At 39.9% G+C, this 20,911-nt stretch overlaps 1 protein-coding gene across 3 annotated transcripts in view; it reads right to left on the reverse strand.

The window, feature by feature from the left end:
* Positions 1-2,068: 2,068 nt before the first annotated feature.
* CDH6 (cadherin 6) overlaps positions 2,069-20,911 on the reverse strand; it is a 110,847-nt gene continuing 92,004 nt past the window's right edge. For 2 of the 3 annotated variants that reach the window (XM_075493992.1, XM_075493994.1), the window contains 5 exons: positions 19,042-19,178; positions 14,307-14,428; positions 13,383-13,500; positions 13,044-13,295; positions 2,069-9,415 (listed from right to left, as the gene is read on the reverse strand). In XM_075493992.1, the coding sequence (XP_075350107.1) occupies positions 8,925-9,415; positions 13,044-13,295; positions 13,383-13,500; positions 14,307-14,428; positions 19,042-19,178 (1,120 nt within the window). In that variant the 3' untranslated portion in view covers positions 2,069-8,924. Of the gene's footprint in view, positions 9,416-13,035; positions 13,296-13,382; positions 13,501-14,306; positions 14,429-19,041; positions 19,179-20,911 lie in introns of those variants that run through there. The other variant, XM_075493995.1, reaches the window with a different exon arrangement.

The following is a 20,911-nucleotide window of genomic DNA, read 5'->3' on the forward strand; positions in this document are numbered from 1 at the left end:
GACTGAGGACTTCTGATGGTGCTCATGTTTGCTTTCTAATTTGTAGGGAATAAGGAAAGTAGAAGCAGCTTTTCTGATTGGAGGGACAGAGGTGCTTGGAGATCTAACGTAGGGACAGACAGCTGCTGAGAACCTGTTAGTTGGTGGGGTCAGGTTGGAGAAAAGAAAAATGTAGAGGGTGGGTATTTGTTAGACAGCTGGCTGTGCTAAAAACAGGGAAAGATGTGCTAGTGCTGGTAAGAAAGATGAAAGGCTTCAAAGGCTTTGGATAAGAATATGTACCTTTTTTTTTTTTTAAATGTCTGTACCTTATCCAACAAACTTGGATTTTATTTACAGCATCAAACGTAACATTATCTGAGATTAAAATTGGAAGGACCAACACTGAATTCATTTGGCTGCTCATGTAAGTGATCATTCCTGCAATTTTTATGCAAGTATTGAAACATCAGTTAAATGTATTGCTCTTTTCTTTGGTTTCCTTGTTTGAGCTGTTGTTGAAATTCAACAAGGACTGGTTAAACTTTTTTGAAGTAAGAGACTGTAGGCTTTAATGGCTTGTCTAGCTAACTTGTCTCTATGATGACTTTGGTAGTATTAGTGAAAGATTAATATTGGGGGATTTGTGGTTTGTGTGTTGCTTGTTGGGGGGGTTATTTTACATAGATAAACCTGGTAAATTAATGTCTGAGAATCAAATATGTTTTCTGGCTGAAATGCTAGCCTTTAGTTGACTTTTCTTTGTGATTGAGGTGCTCTTTGGTATAGTAAATAAGAAGATAAGAAATATGGCAGATTCCTCTTTAATGTAAATACAAGCGGTAGGGTCCTTCTGTTCTGCTTCTGGCACTCAGATCCTCAGTACACGTGGAGGGTTGCAGAGCCTTGCAGACCACCTATCTGCAGGTGGACATCCAGGATTCCTGCTGCTGCTAATGTCTTCATTTAGAAGATGAAAAGCTCAAGCTGATGTTTTGTGAAATCTTGTAGGGCTGCTCTAATGCAAAAAGTAACAGAGCCAAGAGATGGGGTAACTGCAGCCCCTCTATGCTTGTACCTGTAAGCGTGTGTCCTTACTGGAGGGTGTGGAGGGCAAGTAGTTACATCCTCCATGCACAGTGCAGTGCTTAGTTTCTGTGATTTGGTGTTCAGGTAATGAGATAGTTAGAAATAAACACTTTTAATTACTATGTAGACCTATGTATTTATAGCCTTATGATCTACTATTGAGTGTCTAAAAAAGCTGGTTTCTTGGGCTATTCATACAGAAGTTTTCTTCCGGAGGTCCACCAAAGATTGCAGGTGGATGTTTAGGCTAATTCCTCCCATCAGTTACAAAAGTTACTCAGTTCTTTCATAAACCACATATGGGTTTCAGTGTTAAACTGGTTGCTTTTTGTGGTTCGTTCTAATGCTTTTGGTGAAGTACTGCTTTGCTGTGACCTTGCCCATTCTTTTCTCTGCCTTTGTATTTAGGAAGAAATTTAAACATGATGGAATTTCTGGAGATGTAGGCAGATCTTTTATTAAGGAAGTGTTAAAATGAATAATTTTCTCTGGAGGTTGTCTTCCTTATGTAAAAAGATATTGCAAATGACATTTGGACTCTCCATAAGTGAACCGAGCCTTTAAGTCTTTTTCGGACCTCATACAATGAAAGGCAAATGGCTGAACAGTGCTACTATAAATTATATGATCTTTATATACTTCGGGGAAGGTATTCCACATGCTTTACTTGGGCAAAGCTCCTGCTGACTTCCTGGGAAACCTTGGCTAGTCAAAATTTCGCATGTGATCATAAACTAATATCCTCCTTATAGTAAGCATCACTAAATGATTCCTTCTGAAATTATATCAGTCTTTTGGGAGGCCTCACTGATCCCAGAATAGTGATCCTACTGCTTTTACTGCATGTTGCAAGCCAGACACTTACAAATGGCATTTGAAAAACTGAGCCAATTTACCCCTATGTCTTAAAGTGACTGCAGAATCTTTTCGAAGGCTTATCTTTATGTTAGCTTTGTAAATACAAACCATAGATTGAGAGAATTAGGAAAAAAAAAAAACAAGTTAGAAAAAACAATTTATTAAGTAGTATCATATAAATAACTTGTTACAAAAATCAATTTGCAAAAAGGCAAATTCACTCTGTCTGTGAGAAATTGTTGTTCAAATTGGTTTCTCATTAAATCCTTAAATTTCATTTCCCCCTTCCCCCCACCCCCCAAAAAGAAGCCAGTACAGTGAACAGGAAATATAAGGGAGAGAGTGCACACTTGCCATCTGACCATAACAAATTGCCCATCCACGCTGCAGAAGAGAGAATCATTCCAGCATGGGTCCTTTTGCAACACAGGAAAGCTTCCAGGTGTAAATCTCTTGGGTGACAAAAATCTTATTGCCCGCAAAGGTCCCTCTGTGCTGAGCAGTGACATGATCCATCCGATGCTGAGGCTCCCTTGGCACAACCAGGGGATGACATCGCGAGAGACTGTGTGGCTGGAGCATGCCAGCAAGTAAATCTTCCCAGGTGGCAGCATCAGTTTCAATTTATGCTTGGAAGTATTTTTAATTAAAAAAAATCAATACCGAAAAACATTTATTTTAAGGGTTTAAAAATCACAAATCGCAATAGGAGTTTGCCAGATTGATTTCGCTCAGTAACACAGTTAAGATGCACATAGCATTTATTATAAGGCCTTCCTTTTAAGTTTAATTTTTCAAAGCAATGAAAGTAATCACAGAATTAAAACAGTACAGTGATTCTGAAGAGTTTTTTATGTGTCAAAATCCAGAATAATTTTGTGTTTGCAGTGTTGTTTCTTTGTTATGTTCACCTGAATGCTTAATAATTCTATACATTTGTTTCTTTAATAAACACTAAAGTAATAGATTGTAGAAAACTAAAAGCTTATAGAAAGAGTCTCCAGATATATTTACATAAATAGTGCAGTCACATAGGAAAGGTCAAAAGCCCATGGGAGTGGAAAGGATTTCTCTATATGCTGGACTTAAGCCTTATTTGTCAAATTGACTTTGTGGAAGGAGAAATTTTAAGTTAGCAGCTCCTCTTTTCTTTTTTCTTCTTCTTTCTTTGTAAAGAAAGAAAAAGACACGTGCAGAAAAAAAAAGTAAGAGAATGTTCTGTAAAAGCTCCTTTGAAATCCAGTAACTCTATGCATAATATGACAGCTTTGTGGCTTTTAAGTGCCATGGGCCTGCCTTGCATATGGCTGATTACCTCCCCTCACCCCCCCATGCAATTCACTTTCTGTTCTTCGTCCTGAAACTCCCAGTTCTCTGACTCCTGTACTCCCTGTGACCCCAGCCATGGTTTGTGGATACCTACTGCTGAATTTCATGAACTGTTCAAGAAAGTGTTCAGTGTATGACAAAGGCGGGTCTGGTCTGAAAAGTGTAATGCTGCAAAATGATGGGCAGGATCAAGATTGTCTTAGCTGTGCCTAAATAAAACTACTGAGGGGAGAGACTGCCATAAAGACATTGCATTAGCTGCTGTGTTTTTTCCCCTCCTGGAGAAATGCATGAGGCTGTAGATATTAAATATGCTTTTGTTCCTCTTCTTTCTTAAGTACAGAAACAATCTCTAAGAAAACAAGCCTTTCTGAAGACTAAACTGAAAATAAAAAAGTTGTGGCTTTGACATTTACTGGAGGAGGCTGCTGTTTCACAGGTCTAGAGGGGCTGGAAAAAAACCTGCCTTTCGCAACTTATGACATCGTTCATATTCATTGTAAGTAGCGTAATGACTGTTAATTAGTTAGCTCTCATTTGGCAAGGGACCTCAGACTGCAGTGATAATTGAAACCCAAATGGGCAGGGGATGGTAGCATCCAGCTGGGACAGTGGTCTTCTGAAACACTTCAATATTACTTATAGCCAAAGGAAACATGGAGAGATTTAAAACAGATGGTGGCAGGAAGACCTAACGTGGCGGTGTTCGCAGTGAGTTACCTGCTCAGAATCACTGTCCGTAAGTCACCCTGCAGAAGGCCATCAAGATAGATCTGCTGCAGAAATTTAACACATTTTAATAATAATCATAACAAAGGGACTTTCTTTCCTAGAGATTTGCATGGAAATGGCCTAGATTTAATTTGCTTGGTCTGAAAAAGATGATGTCTGTCTTCCTATCCATGCAAATCTCCCTCTGGTTGCTGTAGGAAACCTGGAATTGTTATAGGAGACTATGCACTGTTGCCCCTGCTCAACATGGTTAAGTCTGGCTTTGAAACACAACTTAGCTTCCAATGGTCATTATTTCCCTTCTTTTTATTGATACTGTACATGTGCAGACACATTCCTAAAGCCATTTCTCCCTGCTTTACTCTTCATGACGGTTCTGCTTTTTATGGTACTACAGATACTCAGTTAGTTGGTTTTTGTGGGATTTTTTTGTTTGTTTTGTGACAGAGAAATGGAAATGTTGTGCCTTGTAACGTAGCCTGCTACCTCCAAAACTGGATTATTTGAAGGTTGCCTCTCCCACTCACATTTCGCAACTAGGAAATAGCTGTCCATAGAATGAAGTAAGACTTGACAACTAATGAAATAAAAAACATCAGTAAAATATATCTGTTTCTTAGGACAAATTTAGAAAATATTGGTGTTGGTAGAGGTGGAGTGTTCTTCTACTTGTAATCTTTCCCAGAAATGTTTTTTACCAGCAATAACTAAAACACACAGACAACTTGTTTTTCTCATGGTTAGACAGTGTATCTGTCTATGTCAGGTTTGGGAACACATCCCAGTCCTGTGGTACTGTCAGCAGAGCCCTGTGGAAACCCCCAAATTCCCTTGTTCAGAGCTTGCGGCAAGTTTCTGCCTCAGCTCTCTTCCAAGTGCTTGTCTACACAGAGAGATGTCCTGGTACAACTGCATTGGAGGCATGTGCTGGTGCATCTCCTCTGCTGCATCTCCCATACTGGTGCTGCTGTGGGACAGAATCATTTTTAACCTGAAATAATCATTCTTCTGGAGTAAAAAATCATTTTCTGGGATAAAGTGGCTGTTTTGGCAGCTGGGATGGAATAGCTGTACTAGAAACCTTATTCCATTTCAAGTGTAGAGATGTTATTGTTCTGCAGTAGCAAGGCTGGAAACGTCTCCCATGTAAACACGCCCCTGTTTCATGTTAACTCCACTGAATTCCTTGGTATCTTTTAATAGCCCCCCTGTCATTAGATCAGATGCTTTTCCAAATTAAAAGCCAGCTGCATTGCTCATCTCTCTACCTGGTTTAACTAAACTTCCTAATAATATTTCTTCTTCTCAAATAGGTGCGATTGTAAGAAGAGCAGGCTTAAAACAGCCTTGAAACCCACTTCATAGCCCATAGTCTAACACTTGTTTATCTATAAATGACAATTCTAGCATTGTGTGAAAGCATTGTTAAATACTCATTTCTATCATCTAGCACGCCGGCATGCAACAAGGTGCAAGGAAATACTACTGCAAAGTTTTGTATTCACTGCAATATGGCACTTTCAATATTTAATATGCAGTACTGATTTTATAAATTGCACTTTGTGGTACTGCCAAGCAAGAAGAAAAGACAGAATTGCGCTCTTCTTGCTGTGTGAGAGATGCTAAATCCGTCTAATTTGCAGGAAAAAATAGACCTTAAAACCTAGATGCATAAATAATAATTTGGATGCGAGTTTGTCTTGAATTTTCTTAGAAGAATCCATTTGCTATTCAGGCACCATATTTTTGGTGTCATAACATAATTTTATATATAATATATTTACACAACAGGCACGAGTAGCCACTCTCTATTATTTACTGTGTCACTCAATGGACAAGATAAAACCAGCTTTCAATTCAAAGAAAAAAAAAAACCAAACTTGAGCTTGGGCTGCTACTAACAATCACTAAATCGGACAAAATCACTGTACAAACATAGGAAAATAGTTACAAGGAGATCAGTGATCCTCCTGTCTTGTTATTCCACCCCAAGGAGGGACTAATGCAAGCTGACCTGCAGGGTGGCCCAGCCCTTTCAGGGTGCAAGGTTTGTCTTCAGTCAAGCGACGGTGACTCCCTATTCCTTGTGAGCTGGGGACGGCTCGCAGGGCCAAATACGCGTGAGTTTCACGGCCACCTCTGCCGTCCCCTCCGCACACAAATCTGTTTCCTCGGGGCCTGAGGAGGGGACGGGACGGTTCGCTGGCTCGCTTTGGGCGTCCAACTGGACTCTGAGCTTGAGGCGATTTGCTTGAGGCAACCCCCTGCCGTGAAGGGCGAGACACAGGCGTTTGTTAGGGAGCGATTCGGAAGAGCCCCCGAGGGGTACGCTGTCTCCACTCGCTGTATGAGGAGAGCAGCCTGAAGTGAGGGACCCGCGGCAGGTGGTGCTGAGCATCTGCTGTTCCTCCACATATCTGAAATCCAGATGGTCCCTCCTGTGTGCCAGAGCCAGGTTTCCGACAGATTGCCTCCTGGATGCTCTGATTTCAAGGAAGCCATAAAGACTTTCAAAGGCTTTTATCATCTTAAATTACTGAGGGGCCCTCCGGAGGTCATAATAAGGGCCTAGTCATGCCATTGCCGTTGTGACGGGCCTGACCGGCTCAGCCCCCCAGGCGTCGGAGTTGGGCACCTCACTCTGCTGGACCGAAGCAGCGTGAGAGGCCTCCGTCGGTGAGACTGGGGGCTCAGGACCCTTTGAAACTCTGGGCTCCTCCACTCTGAAAACCCACCTAATAAATCATGCTGGGCATCTGCAAGCCATTGCCCGCAAGCCTTGCCCTAAACCTGTAAACGTGCAGTGCCCCCCACTGCGAAGGAGGCCCTCCCAGTCCCAGCCGGGCACCGCAGCGTGGCTGCTCCCCCTCTTCACTGTGAGCTGGTTCACGAAACCTGAAATTATGTCATCGTGCTTGTAAAAGTCTAATACTCGGGAATCTTACTGCTCTCTTTATTTAACTTTCTAGGAGTAATGAATTCCAGAGATTAATTTTTAATCCCTTTTAATTTTCTGTTTATTAACTTTTTTCTCTTCTCTCTTTATTTTTAGAGTAAGTTGGAGCTGTTGTTTAGTTTTCAAACTGTTTCACTTAAGATTCGGGGGAGGGAGAAAAATAGATCCATGCCTGTAATTCTGGTATTAAACACTGTTTCAAAATGAAATAAATGAGATTAGTTATGTATGAGGTATATGGAAAAAAAAAAATTTCCTTCTTTCCTTGGCACAGTGCCATGGGCTACGTCCCTATTTTGGGACGCAGGGTGGCTTTTAGCTCCTGGAATTGGATATGTCCTATGGCAGGCCCTTAGGGTTTTCTCCAGATAGCCTCTCCTAGATGGCTGGATTTGAAGAGCAGCAACTGCATGCATTCGACAAACTAACAGAAATACTGAGTGGTGCGCAAGCTGTAAAGAAAATTGGTTTGGCCTGAGACTATGGCATCTTCCCCCACCCCACGACAAAAGTTACTTAGCTTGGCAAAGCAGATAAACACACAGAGAGACTTGTGATTAAAATTTTACCTTTTGGTGAAGCCTTTAACAACCCTGGCTAAGTAGTTTATTTAAAAAAATGAGTTCTAGTTATAAACCCTACTTTTCAGGCCACTGGAATGACAATTGATTCTTGCTCACTTGTCCATTCAGGGCTTGAATCTGGGAAAAAAAAAAAAAAACAACCACCCAAAAGCATGAGAAATTACTTCTGGCAGAATGCCAGCATTTTCCATCTCTAAAGCATTTTCCAAATGACTTATATAATTCTTGCAACATCCTGATGAGGTAGGCATTATTTCCCCACTTTACAGATAGCAAAACTGGGCAGAGAGTCAGTCAGTAAGCCACCCTGGGCATCCAGGTAGAGAAGGTCAGGACAAAAAAAGCTCTCTTTCCTCCTTTGCAGTTGCTCCTTTTGCCCCCGTGGGTGGCAGTCACCTTGAGGCTACTACTCGCCTCCTGCACATGAGAACGGGCCGAACTAGATGGATATGAAAAGCTTGACTCCCACCTCCCCAGCGCAGTGGCCATCACTGAACTGATGTGCAGGTAGAGGCCGACCGAAAAAGTACGAAGAACAGCACAGTTATGATCTGCTCCTTCCTCCAAGTCATGATCTAATCTGGAGCTGGTTTAGATGACTTTCCTCGTATCACAAGGCAAGTCTGGGTTAGAACTGGGAAACCATTGAAGAATTAGATACTGGGGCTACTGACCGCACATACATGCACGCACACACATCTCTCCAGCAATGCTAGGTCAGAAGAATATATACATAGCAGTCAATGAACTATATATATGTGTGTGTTAGTATGATTCAGTGCACTGGGGGCAATGGCGAGTTCTAGAAAAACACTTAGATTTAAATGACCATTAGGCCTTTCTACCTTCCTCATGAGTAAAATGCATGTTTGATGTTTTTTCTCAACTTACTCTACTTGTATAATAAACCTTCATTCCATCTCCACTACTTTTGACTATAATACATAGGGTAAACTAGGGTACCTCATTACATTGGGATGTGCAATACACAATCGACAGAGCAGTCGTCTGAGCTGAATAGTCTGAATACAAGTAAAAAGAGCAAGTGAGCTTAAACAGTAATATACTCCAATTTACAATATAAGCAGAACAAGTAAAAATATTGCTCCCCATCTGATCCTTTTTTTCCCCTCCACTACTGCCGTGCCTGTAAGATTGGCTTGGTAAACTGGATGCACTAAAAAATAAGAATTTTGCCTCTTGGAAGCTCATAAAATGATACTAGAAAAAGTTTTCTGACGGCCGATCCACACAGACTGCAGTCATTAGACAATTCAAAGGGGTAGAACAGAGAACCCTTTCACACAGCTGTGGAGAAATAGAAAGAAATAGCCACTTCACATATCTCAATGCTGTTTCTGAAAATGAGGAAGGGGGGGGGGGGGGAAGACAACATATTAAGAGTCTTTGTCACTGTCCATTGCGCCATACATATCTGCCAGCTTTTTAAAGCGAGGCCCCCAGTCACTGAGGTAATCGTAGTCCTGATCTCCGTCTGTAGTCACGGATTCCAAGGAGCTGAGGGACTCGGCCACAGAACCATTACCTTCGTACGCGTAGGTTGCTAACGAGTCATACGGGGGTGCCGTTGGATCTGTATCGTTTTCCTTTAACCTTTGGTTAATGAAATCTCTGACATCCGTGTTATCTCGTGCTGTTGCAGTCCGCCGTGGCATAAAAAGTGTTTCCGGCACAATGTCTCTGCGTAATTTATTATCATCTATGGCTTCGGGATTCCTCAGCGTGCCGATATCAAATGCCTGGGTGTCTTCCTCTCCGCCACCTTCATCATTATAACTGACAATGTTGTCTCTGATGTCTTCTTTGGAAATAATCAAAGGCTCTTTTTTCCGCTGCCGTCTCAGTGCTGCAAACAGCACCACTGTAACTGGAAACAAAAATAACAGGGAAAGAGAAAGGGAAAGGTTAATCCCTAACTCCATTAAAACCCAGAAGAAATGCTGTGCCTCTTCTCGAATTCGAAGTTTTAAAAGATGTTTTGCAAAACTGCAAATGCGCACATCAGGTTTTCAGACTGTGCTTGCTCTGCCTGTGAGTACCTTGGGAGATGAAATGGCGTGGATATGCAGTAGAAGAAAGGAGACGTCAAGCTTGTAAGAAGCCAAGTGGAGTATCTTTTTGTCAGTAGGCACGTTTTTTACCCAGAGTCATACAGCAATTTTGTTGCCTTGAGAACAAAACTAGTGCCATGAGAGTTGGGAAGGGAGAAACACTTTCTCCAAAATAAATAACATCAGGTGTTATTTACCTTGAACCCCTGGGACGAGATGCAGCTCGTGCTATGGACAAGGCTAGTATGTACTGGGCTATGCTAATGCAAAGCTGCATTTCAAGGTAAGTAAATCTATCCTCCTCTGGAAAAAAGCTTGGAATGTGGAGTGGATTTTCAGCCAGCACAAAGTCCAAGTTTTATTAACTTCCCTGGCATGTTTTTACAATGCACATCACCTCAAAAAAGTACATGGCTTATATCTTAGACTGATGAGATATGGTAATGGTATTATTTAATCTGCCAAAGGCATGAGATTTCTCAAACAGATAATTTTATGCCTTTCATTCTAAAGTGTGTGTGTATATATATATATTTCATTTATTTGGAGGGCAGGAACTCTTTCCAAGGCCCTGATCCAAATTTAAGTACTTTTACTCAATAATGATCCCCAGTACTGTTGGAGAAGTGGGCACAGAGGATACAAGGGGATATGTTCAACACGCTATTTCCTTTAGAAACTAATTTCAGATTTCTTAGCTGGATTCTACCTTAAGATGGTAAATGACTGAATATTTACAAATGAACAGCAGCAAGGAGCCAGGATGTATTGCTACTACCACTGTTGCTTTCGTAGTCTGAGGTCCACGGTGCCCAGTATTTCAGCTCTGCTGTGCAAACTCTGAGAAAACAGGTATCTTGCTGTATAGTTCTTTTGTAGCAAAGCAAAGCAAATCAGGAAATTCCTAAACTCATTGATATGAGATGATAAGGTGGTTCAAAATTGTCTTTCATGTCAGCTGTGTTTCTAAAATGGTTTGTAAGTCAAAGCACAGTAACTGTTAAAGACTTTTTTTTTCGCAGTCACTTCCTCATTTGTAACCTTGTTAAGGGCAATGCCAAGGACTAAGGACATCCCCAAACCAAAATTTTAGCCCATTGAAACTTGTCTTTCTTAGCTTCCTTCAACAGACAAAAAGCTGATTTTTTTTTTTTTTTTTGGAATGATGGGCTCCCCTGCAGGATTGCTTAGAGCAAGATGCTATCTATAGGTGTGCTCAAGCATATTGTGGAAGAGTCTCATACTCTTTCTCTCCATTGACTATAGAGGGATAACAAGAAGATAGGATAAAGTAGGAAAATGCTCTAATTCCTGCTGTGTCTTTACCATAGGAATAGTGTGAGTAAGGGAGAACATCTGTTAATATGAGTTGAAAGGAAATAAGTGAGGTGGTGAAACTGAAGGAATTAGGAAGGCTGGTTCAGATGGTGAAAGCTTCAGGCTCTCACCCTAATGATGAGGATTTACTTATGGTGTCATGTAAGGGTCCTAATCTGAGTGATGCTTCTTTGTGCTGCTGTGCAAAAATGCGGTAAGAGAGAATTCTCTTCCTTAAGAGCATAAAGCTGTGACACTATGTGGGAGGACTGGGGAAAGGTCTATGTGAGAGAACAGAGATAGCTGGAGAAAATTTTGGAGAACTTGAAGAACACGGTGTTGATTTTGAATGGGCTTCCGGAATAGTGGTAGAATGATCTGAGAAAGCATAGGAATGATAGTTTTTACATGGAAGGGTTACTGAAGTATCTCATTAACAAAAAAGGTGTTACAAAAAATATGCAAGGATGAGACTTTGATAATTATGTCACATCTCTGATACTTGGGTTTTCTTATTTTGTTCTGAACTTGCAGGCAAAAAAACCCATTAGAAGTTATATGTTAAAGTACATCACCTTTATTTGCATGTCAGTGTTCAGCAGTATCTGAGGCCTCCTGATAAGCCACTAGACTTACTCAAACTGCAAATAAACCTAGCAATTTACAGGCATTTTTTGTTACTGCTAAACTTTAAGTTGTGGTTCAGGTCTGCCCAGAGTATTGTTTTTCACTCAGTAGTGGTTGCACATGCAAACCCTGCAACCAGCCTGAAAATAGAAAATTATATAGCTGAGTTAATTGAAAATCTGCTTATGGTGCATGGTGGCGTGAGCAGTAATTGACATAAAGTGCTGCTTAGCACACAGAATCAATTATTTTCGATTGACATAAAACAGGAAATCGTTTAATGTCAGATTGGTATTAATGAGCACAGTTGTACTAACGAGTGCAAGACTACCTGCAGCATTAGATTTCTTTTTCTGGTAAGGAACTTGATACAAAGTGAGCTCAGCCCTTAGAGGCAACAATACCATGTTTTGAAAAATGAATTTAATGGCAAATTAAGGGTAAGATTGTTATTGTGGGAATCTTTTCTGAAAAGGGATAGTGCTTATTTGAGCAAGCCATGACTATATTGCTAAAATCTGAGAATCACAACATGGTCTTTCACTCATCACTGGAGAGGGAAATTTTGTTAATAGTAAAGATCAGGATGATTCTGCAGTGGTGATGCAAGGAAGATACAAGTATGGTAGAAGGAAGTGGAGTCACTGAGGAAACATTTTCTCCCCTGCTTGACCCTACTGCTGTAAAATTGGTCTGACTCCCTTCTTTCCTGGCCAGGTACTAAAGGTGTAGTAACATGTCCCTGAGAACTGCCTGTGTTGTATTGTACAGTTCTTCCCAGATGAATATACTATGGCTAATGGCCGAAGGGCCGATTGTCTCTGATGTATAAGAGGGGTGGAACCTGAGTGAGAGGAATGTGAGAGATGTTGTAAACTGTCCTTATTTTTATAAACAAATAAATGTTGACCACCTGTAAGTGCTGTAGCCAGAGATCTGTACACCCTCCACACTCAGGATCCAACCTCTTCATATTCACAGATGCCTGAAAGGGAGGACCCTGCAGCTTTTGAGAGAGTGCTTTAGTTGCCACCCCATTTCAGCATTCTTTTCCACCAGAACAGAAGCACTGAGACTTTTTTCTCCTCAGTTTAGACACAGGAAGTTAATTGTTTAAAACTAAGTTATCTGGCCTCCTTCTATGCTCAACAGAAAGAGACAGACACCTGCAGAAGGTCATTAGTCTGGTCCACCTCAGATTCCAATAAGGGGATGGGATGAATGTCTCTCTACAGCTGCCTGTCTCTTTTCATTGACCAGAGGGTGGAACCCAGCTGTCTCCTCTTGCTTGGACATTGCTAACTTTTAGATAACTAAGATTAGATAGGATGTGTTCTATACACCGTATCTGTAGCAACCCTCAGAAGAGGAAATACAATAATACAAATGCATGACAGGACAAGGATGTCTTTGCTTTGGTCTTGTCCTATAGCCTTGGTATAATCACTTGTAGCAATGCAAAAATAACCATGAAAGGAACAAAATGACTGAGCTACTTACCAAGTAATATAATGATACAGAGAAGAATGGCAATAAGAGCCCCAGTGCTAAGACCAGTAGGATGAATCAAGGCTTCGGCATTACAGGACAGCATCTTTCCTCGATGGTCACAAGCACATACTCGAATAGTCACCGTTTCAGTGCTGCTCTGGATAGGGTAGTCATTGTCTGATATTACCACTGGCAAGAAGTAGGTACTCATTTCATGCCGGTTATATCTGGTTTTTCGGGTAAAAATCCCTGCTGTGTTGTCTGGAAACACAAAGCATGCATTAAATCTTAATCTGAAGACTGAAAGCAAGGAAGAGATAATAAAGAAAAGTTTTCCTAGAAATTCACCTCTGTTGTCCTGTAGTGTAAAGTTTGAGCTGCTGGCTGCCTCGGGAGCTAAGGAGAATGAAAACTGATGTCCACTGTAAGAGTCATCTTTATCAACAGCACTTAATGTTTGTATCAGCTGAAACAATAAGAACAAAATTATCTTCACAGTCAGTGGACCTTATGCTTATTTATGTACTCTAGGATTGTAAAGCAATGTTCTTGTATTCATTTTCTTATTCTGCTTTAAGGCAGCTGATGCTGCTATGGCAAGCTTAAGAAAAGTGATCCATGTGCTGCTGATGCTGTTTAGGATCGCCATGCTATTGTAACCCATACCATCAGCGAGTAACCTAATGAATTTGAAAGTTGGCAGGAAAATCATGTTGAATTCAAGAGCAAGCTTTGGTTGATGCCACTCCAGATGGGTAGGAAACCTTTGCATGTGACAAGCAATAGACATGAAAGGTGAGACAGTCCAAGCTGACTGTATATTTATCTACCCAAATCTCATGTCACAGGAATTGTTTGGCTGAATCTTCCAAATTATCTGCTACTTTGAACCATTTAGTAATAGGACTGGTAGAGTGAGAGTTATCTGGCAGGAAATAGTTGTATCAGAGACAGGACCTGTAACAGTTATGGACCTGAAACTGGTTTTTGAAGGAGGCAGTGGAGGTGCCTGAATAAAGCAGAGAATCACAGAATGAAAATGAATCAGGGATAACAAGGTGCAGTACAGAAAATAACAGTGTAAAACGCACTGTCACATTAGCTGCAGGAATACTAAGTGTAATCAGATACTGTGCAGCCACTGTTTAGTTTAATTTTGCAAAACTGACAGTTTGATGCAATGCAAAGTATACCTCTTGATGCGGTGATGCAAGAGTAGTAGCAAAACTCAATTAATTTGGAATATTTTCTTAGTACAAACAGACAACACACCTGTTCTGCCTTTGCATTTTCACAGACGAAGGTCTCGTAAAACATGGCAAACTCCGGAGCATTGTCATTTACATCCAAAACCTTAATGAACACTGGGACACGGCTGCTTTGTTTTGGGTTGTCTGAAATGATAAAACCAGAAAGAATAGAGATTTTATTTAGCCCAGCTACTGACTCAGTGCAGGAGAAGAAAAGGACAGACTTAGGGGCTCGTTGCCTTAATTCTTCTCACTCACAACAGTCCACATATATTCTGTTGATTTCTGGGGAATGTGTTATGGGGTGAATTCCACAAAATCATGCTGTGTTATCATTAGTCTGATTCTGTGTAAGCTATACAGTTAAGATTGGGTACGAGTCCAGGATTTACAAATTCCTTTGAACACTCCAAGTACGATTATGAATGTATGTGTGATATATATATATACATATATATAAAATACTGGAATTAAATGAAACCTATGTATTAACCTAACTGATACAGTTTGGTGGCAACAAAGTTTCTAGAACATAGTCCCTTCCTTAACTCTGAAACAGGAAGACTGAAGAGTCATGAAGATGGGACTGAGTGGTTTTTTTCCTGTCCACCTGTTATATATAATATTCTGTCCCCTACAAATCTCGTTACACTGTTCCTTAAGCTACCATGATTACCATTATATTATTTAAATAGTAACCATGGCTGTGATCACAGATATTTTCTAATTTGTTGTGAATTGATTTGGCTGATATTCTAGAGTTAACACTAAAATGTATCAGCTGAAGAACATAAACACTATATAGAATCTGCAGATCCCCATATGTAAACGTGTTTTTTTCCCCTATAAGGACTGTATAGTGCCTAGAGATTGAATTTGACAATGATATTCCTGAGCATAAAATACTGATGAAAATATTGCCATCTTTCTAGATAAAAATGAAAACATTTGGAAATGCACCACACTGTATAGACTATTCCTCTTCCTGTTGGACTATGGGTCCTGTTGGACCATTCCTTTTCCTGTTGGGGGGAGACAGGCTTTAGTCATGAAGATACACAAAATAAGGAAGAAAGGCAAGAGGCAGGAACCTTGCCTAGCAGCTATGAATGGTGAAATAGGCAATATTCTGAGGCAAAAAGTCACATCATAACAACCATTGACTCCTAAAAGGTACAAGACCTGCCCCCAAACCAATTTGTCATCACCAATCAGAAGGAAACCAAGAGACATTGCCAGGGCTTGATCTGTGTCCTTCGTGCTCCATATCACACAAAAAATGATCTAGGCCAGGTCACCCAGACATACCCACCTCAGCGCCTGGGAGTAGGTGGGTGTGGGAGTATGTGAGAGAGTGAAATCTATGAGGGAATGAGTGTGACTGAAATTAGTTTCATTTAAAATAAATACCTTCCCCCTTCCTTTCATGAGGGCTCACACTGAGTTTTGCTATATTAATTTCCTACCCATGTTAATGTAGTTTATTAATGCATTTTAACCTATGATTCAAGTGAAAAAAAAATAGTGCAATAAAATATAGCAGATCTAAGACTCTGTATGCTTCTACAAGCATTCATTATAGTAGCTTGTTGAGTTAGGCTTTAATAAAAGTCCTATTACTGTGTTTATCATACTTTTATAAATTTGAAAATGTCTTCTCCAAAATTGGCACTGTATATTTGTATTACAGAGCTCAGTCATTTGGACAAAATATTGTGCTTTAAAGCTCCACAGTCCCATTGAAGTTAATATGATTCCATCAAGCATAAACCACTTTCTAATATGAACCATTGGGCTAAATTCATTCAATGTATAAAATAACAGTTTATGTATAATATAGACTAGGCTGAATTTTATGCTAAAATACATCAATACAAATGTTGAATTTTTATAATAGGCAGAAATCAAAGGTACTCATTTGAAGTCGCAGAACTATTGGCAAGACTATATTATAAGGGCATACCTTTCTAACAAATACATTCAAATATATTGGCAAATGTGTTTCTTCTCCTCTCAAGAATTACAATTGTTTTCTTTCCTGCTTTTTGAACCATGAACTACATATTTTCATTTTACTTCTAGGTGCTTAAGATCCTCACAATTTACAATGATACTGTAATAAATAGAAGCTTCATAAAAACTCTATGCTCTATGGCCATGGGCCTTTTTTCCAATTTAATGGAAATGTGAGTTGAAATATATGTATACATCTTTAGGTCTTTTTTTGTCATCTCTCAAATTGTTTTTGCAAATTAATTGATGTAGGTTAATTTGTTTGCATTATCTGCATATATTACTGCTGGGCTCTCTCTCCGAAAAAATCTCCATAGACTCAACGAACTGCTTAAATCTGTTCATCTCTATAGTGGTATGTTTTCTGTTGAGCCAGCAACCAAACTGTTAAAGTTGTTTTGTTTTTTTTTTAATGCAGCCTCAAAGTCCTGCCAATGTTTGATTTACCCTTAAGTGTTAAGTAAAGAATATTTAAAATTACTCTGGGAACTCTCTCCAGTAAATCAGCTGTAATTCTGCAGCTGTGTATCAGTAGCCCTGTGTACTGAGTTTTATTGCCAGTTTGCCTGCTGACTGTGGCAGATGTACTGATGCAGTGTTTCACCAACTATTTGTTTGCAACATCCACAGCATGATTCTCCAGGCTGCTGAGCAACTGCAGCTCATACTGGTGAAAAAGAAGAACATTAAAAAATGACACTATCTACACTTACTGACAATTCTAGACAATTAAAGGCAAAACAACTTCCATATTTTCAATTTTTTCTACTGTAAAATGAAATCAAGAACAGTCATCACTGAAAGGTGTTTCTCTTTATGACTTCTTCATTTTTTTTTTTACTTTTTTTATATCAAAGGGAGCACCCATCCATCTGAATGAGCATCCTGCCTGTAACTTGACTGGATATTTCTTTTAGATTACTTCAGTGAAATATATCTGGAGTTTGATGTGATGGTATGTCACCGAGAGCAATCAGTGATTAGCTGGAATTTAGTGGAATGGGACTTTAGCTAGCCTTGCTGGTTTTAAAATTACTGGTTTTAGCTGGCAGAATTAAGCAGTGGTGCTTTCCAGTCTAATCTCTTGACACTGAAATTAGTGAGGTAGCCTGGATCAGATCAAGGCTTGTTTAAACAGTAGCTGCATTTCAACCAAGAAAATTGCCTTTGGAAGGCATCTACCCCAGTTATGCCAAATTTGGTCTAGGCTCAGTGAAGCACAGCCTGGGAAGTAGCTTGTTGCAGCCTGGAAGGATTCAGACTAACGAGAAATAGTGATTAAGACAGAAGCCTGTGTCAGACATAAAAGGTTTAGTTGGGAGGGTTTGGCCCAGTAGAAGGTCTGTCCTTAGGGGAGGAGGCAAGGAACTAAATGACTATTTTGTATAGATGCTAAGTTGGTTTTCAGACAGTATACAATTTTCTATACCGTATATTATTTCAGCTCTGCTGGGATCAATGCAAGTGTGCTTCCTAAATGTTCTTGCTCTTCTTTCCTTTTTAGGTGTTTATTTTCCCCCTCCTCCTCTACCCAGGAGCTCAGTCTGTAGTGTACAACTCTTGACCCTAGATTACTCCTTCAAAGACTTAATAGAAACACAAACACCTGACTAACAGTCAGCCAGAAGTCAATGTTTGGTATGCTGAAACCACTTACCTACCATTAAAAGGTGAAAACTTTCAAGAGAGGGAGAAAACTATTAAGAAACATAATTTCTGTAGGCTAGCCGACTACTCTTTTACGTAACCCCATCTGCTTGCCTCAATAATATTGTTTCACATCAGTTTTCAGTTATAAAAAGACCTACAGAATAAAGGAAGCTGGAGTCAAGTACTCCTTAGTTACACTCTTCTCACTGTTCAGCAGCTGATTGAGCCATATACACATACACACAGCATAAGAAAGTAGAGTTTATATTGTTTCAGATTATATTAAAAAAAAAAAAAAGCCATTTAGCCTCTGAGTTGCACAAAGACTTTGTGATGGTCATAGAACTGGTGTTTATATTAGATCTATCTACCATTCCACCATGCTTCACAATCACAGGCACTGTGACTCTGCAAAAGCAAATAGAATTGCATTACCTAATATTTGAGCATGTCCCATGCTTATAGTTAATGTATTAAAATAACGATGATTGTTTATTAAGGCCACCTAGCATACATGTCCTTATCTAGATCCCTGGCATTTCTGCTCCTAAAATCAACATGACTAGTATTCTTCTGAGCAATCCTAAACTAAGTGACAGACTGATTTGTAACTATAGCTCATAATTTCAAAGGACGTGAAAGAAGTTAAAAATGGAAATCCTTAAAACTGATTAAGATCTGGGCACCTAGCTCAGCCCAGCCACCTTAGTCTTAGTTGAAAACATCCAGCCTGTGCTATATTCAGTCTGGATCAGACTGAATTCAGCCATGGAATGCAGTTTGGCTGTAAACCATCTTGCTTGCTGCATGCCAATTTCAGAATTCAACAATCATGTTCAAAATTAAAAATTACTGATTAGAAAACACAGAATTGTTACCTTTCCTCCCTGCTCAGCTAAGTTACCTCCTAATGAGCTGTGTCCATAGTAAATACAAAACTGCAGACCACCTCTTGCAGAGTTTCTGCTTCTTCATTAGTATTGAGTGGACTATCCATATAACCTGACATCTGTCCAGCCGCGCTTTTCACACGCTCAGCTAGAAGGCTAAATTCATTACATCAGGGACAGCAGTGGTATTTAGGTTTGACTTACTGATCTCTGCTGCTATTACTGTAATGTTGTGCCATAGCAGTGTTTCCCGGTCAAGGGGTTTTGAAGTAAATATCGAACCGTTTCCTGAATTGATGTTGAATACTCTGTCCATATCAGTGTGTCGATCTACAGAGTACCTGCAAATATAGAGACAGGGGTTAGGAGAATGCTTTCTTTTTAATTTCGGTGTTCTTAAACCATTTTCTAAGACCAGACATCAAACAGCTAGTAAATGGAGTTGCCTTTTGTTTCAGTGCAGGCTTCAGAGTCTTCATATATATTCACACACAGAGCTAGTTCTGAGCTACTGGATAATGACACATTGGAGGTTTGATTTAGAAGGTGGAGCATTGTCACTGAATAAATGAATTACTGTGGAATTTACATACCTCTGAGAATCATCAAAGCTTTGTTTTTAGTGAAAAATGTGAAGTCTGTGTCCTGAAAGATATGAAGATTATTTTAAGGCTGAGTTGGCTTTCCCATTATAAAACCCTCTTTTTATGGTTTGATATCTCAACTGTTCCAAATAATTTCTGATATAAAATTTGACAGCTGGGGTGCATTTTTGCCTTGCACTTCCCAGCATTTAAAAAGATTGCCCCCACCAAACAAGTCAGCCTGGAACAGAGTTTCATTATTCCATAGTACATATCACATAAAGGTTTGCTGTGATTCACTAAAACTAACATGCTCAGCCCTGCTTGATGGTATCTAGATGTGAAAATGAATGCTAATAAGCTCTGGAGGAGCTCAGAGTCTAAATATGGATTCAAATTTTCAATCTATCTGATCTTTTGCTTTTTCTGCTGAACTGAATCCAACTTTAGAAGCAGAGCTCTCCAGTTCATGGGAGAGGGTGCTACCCCCTTGATCCAAATACTGTGACTTGGTTTCATCTCTCATGAAGAGAAAATTCTTGCATAAATTACAGAGGTTTTGACAGAAATGTATCTCTGATGTTGCTAAAGCAAGAATACAATTGCATTATTCTGCTCTTGTTTCAAGCCCAAATATGTGCTGATGTACAATCCAGGACAGAGCCTTAGGAAGCCCAGTGCCCTCCCTTGGTTTCCTTGTAGGCCATGTTGATGGAGACAAGGCAGCTACTGCTGTCTCTTGTGTCCAGACAAGGATAAAGATACGGCTGAGCTGGTATGCAGTCAGATGAAAACTGTGCCAGGAGAATGACTGGCAGAGTTTACTGCCACAACAGAACTGAAGGGAATGCAGAGGCTGAAGAAAAACTTCCGTTCCCTGCTCTGCCCTAGGAGCAGCTGCGTGACACATCCCTTATTCTGCACAGATTTCGCAGTGCCTGTGCAGTGTCTCTTAACTTCTGAGAAAGATCTTGCATGGACAAAGGAGGGAATAGAAGAGTCCAGTTGAAACATGTGATTCTGACAAAGGTTTAAAATGAACTAACTTGATAATTATCTTGTAACTGCATTTATTTTTCTTCTTTGCAAGTAAAAAAGAAAGGGATATAATATACACAGCAAATTAGACTACTCTTATTCTGAAATGAGAATTTTAGTGTAGCTTACCTTCCTAAAAAAACTATAGCAAGTATTAATTATTTACACCAAATTGTTTTTCTTTTTCCACATTACGGAAACAGCCAAATGAAATTCAAAGGTACTTGCACAAAAAGCTAACTTCTTCGGTAGGACTTGCATAGGCACACCTTGCTAGTTTTTCAGGAGTTGATTTAGTTTTTATTTGTTGATGTCACTTGACTTAACAGTACCGCAATTTCAGCTGTAGTGTCAATAACCTAGTTCCTTTATGCAGCATTGTAACGTTACCATCAGCTTGAAAAGAGTATGTGAGAAGGTATGTAATATGCAACGCTGACGGATGGGACAGC

The sequence above is a fragment of the Mycteria americana genome, chromosome 2 (genome assembly GCF_035582795.1).
Source record: "Mycteria americana isolate JAX WOST 10 ecotype Jacksonville Zoo and Gardens chromosome 2, USCA_MyAme_1.0, whole genome shotgun sequence".
Lineage (NCBI taxonomy): Eukaryota > Metazoa > Chordata > Aves > Ciconiiformes > Ciconiidae > Mycteria > Mycteria americana.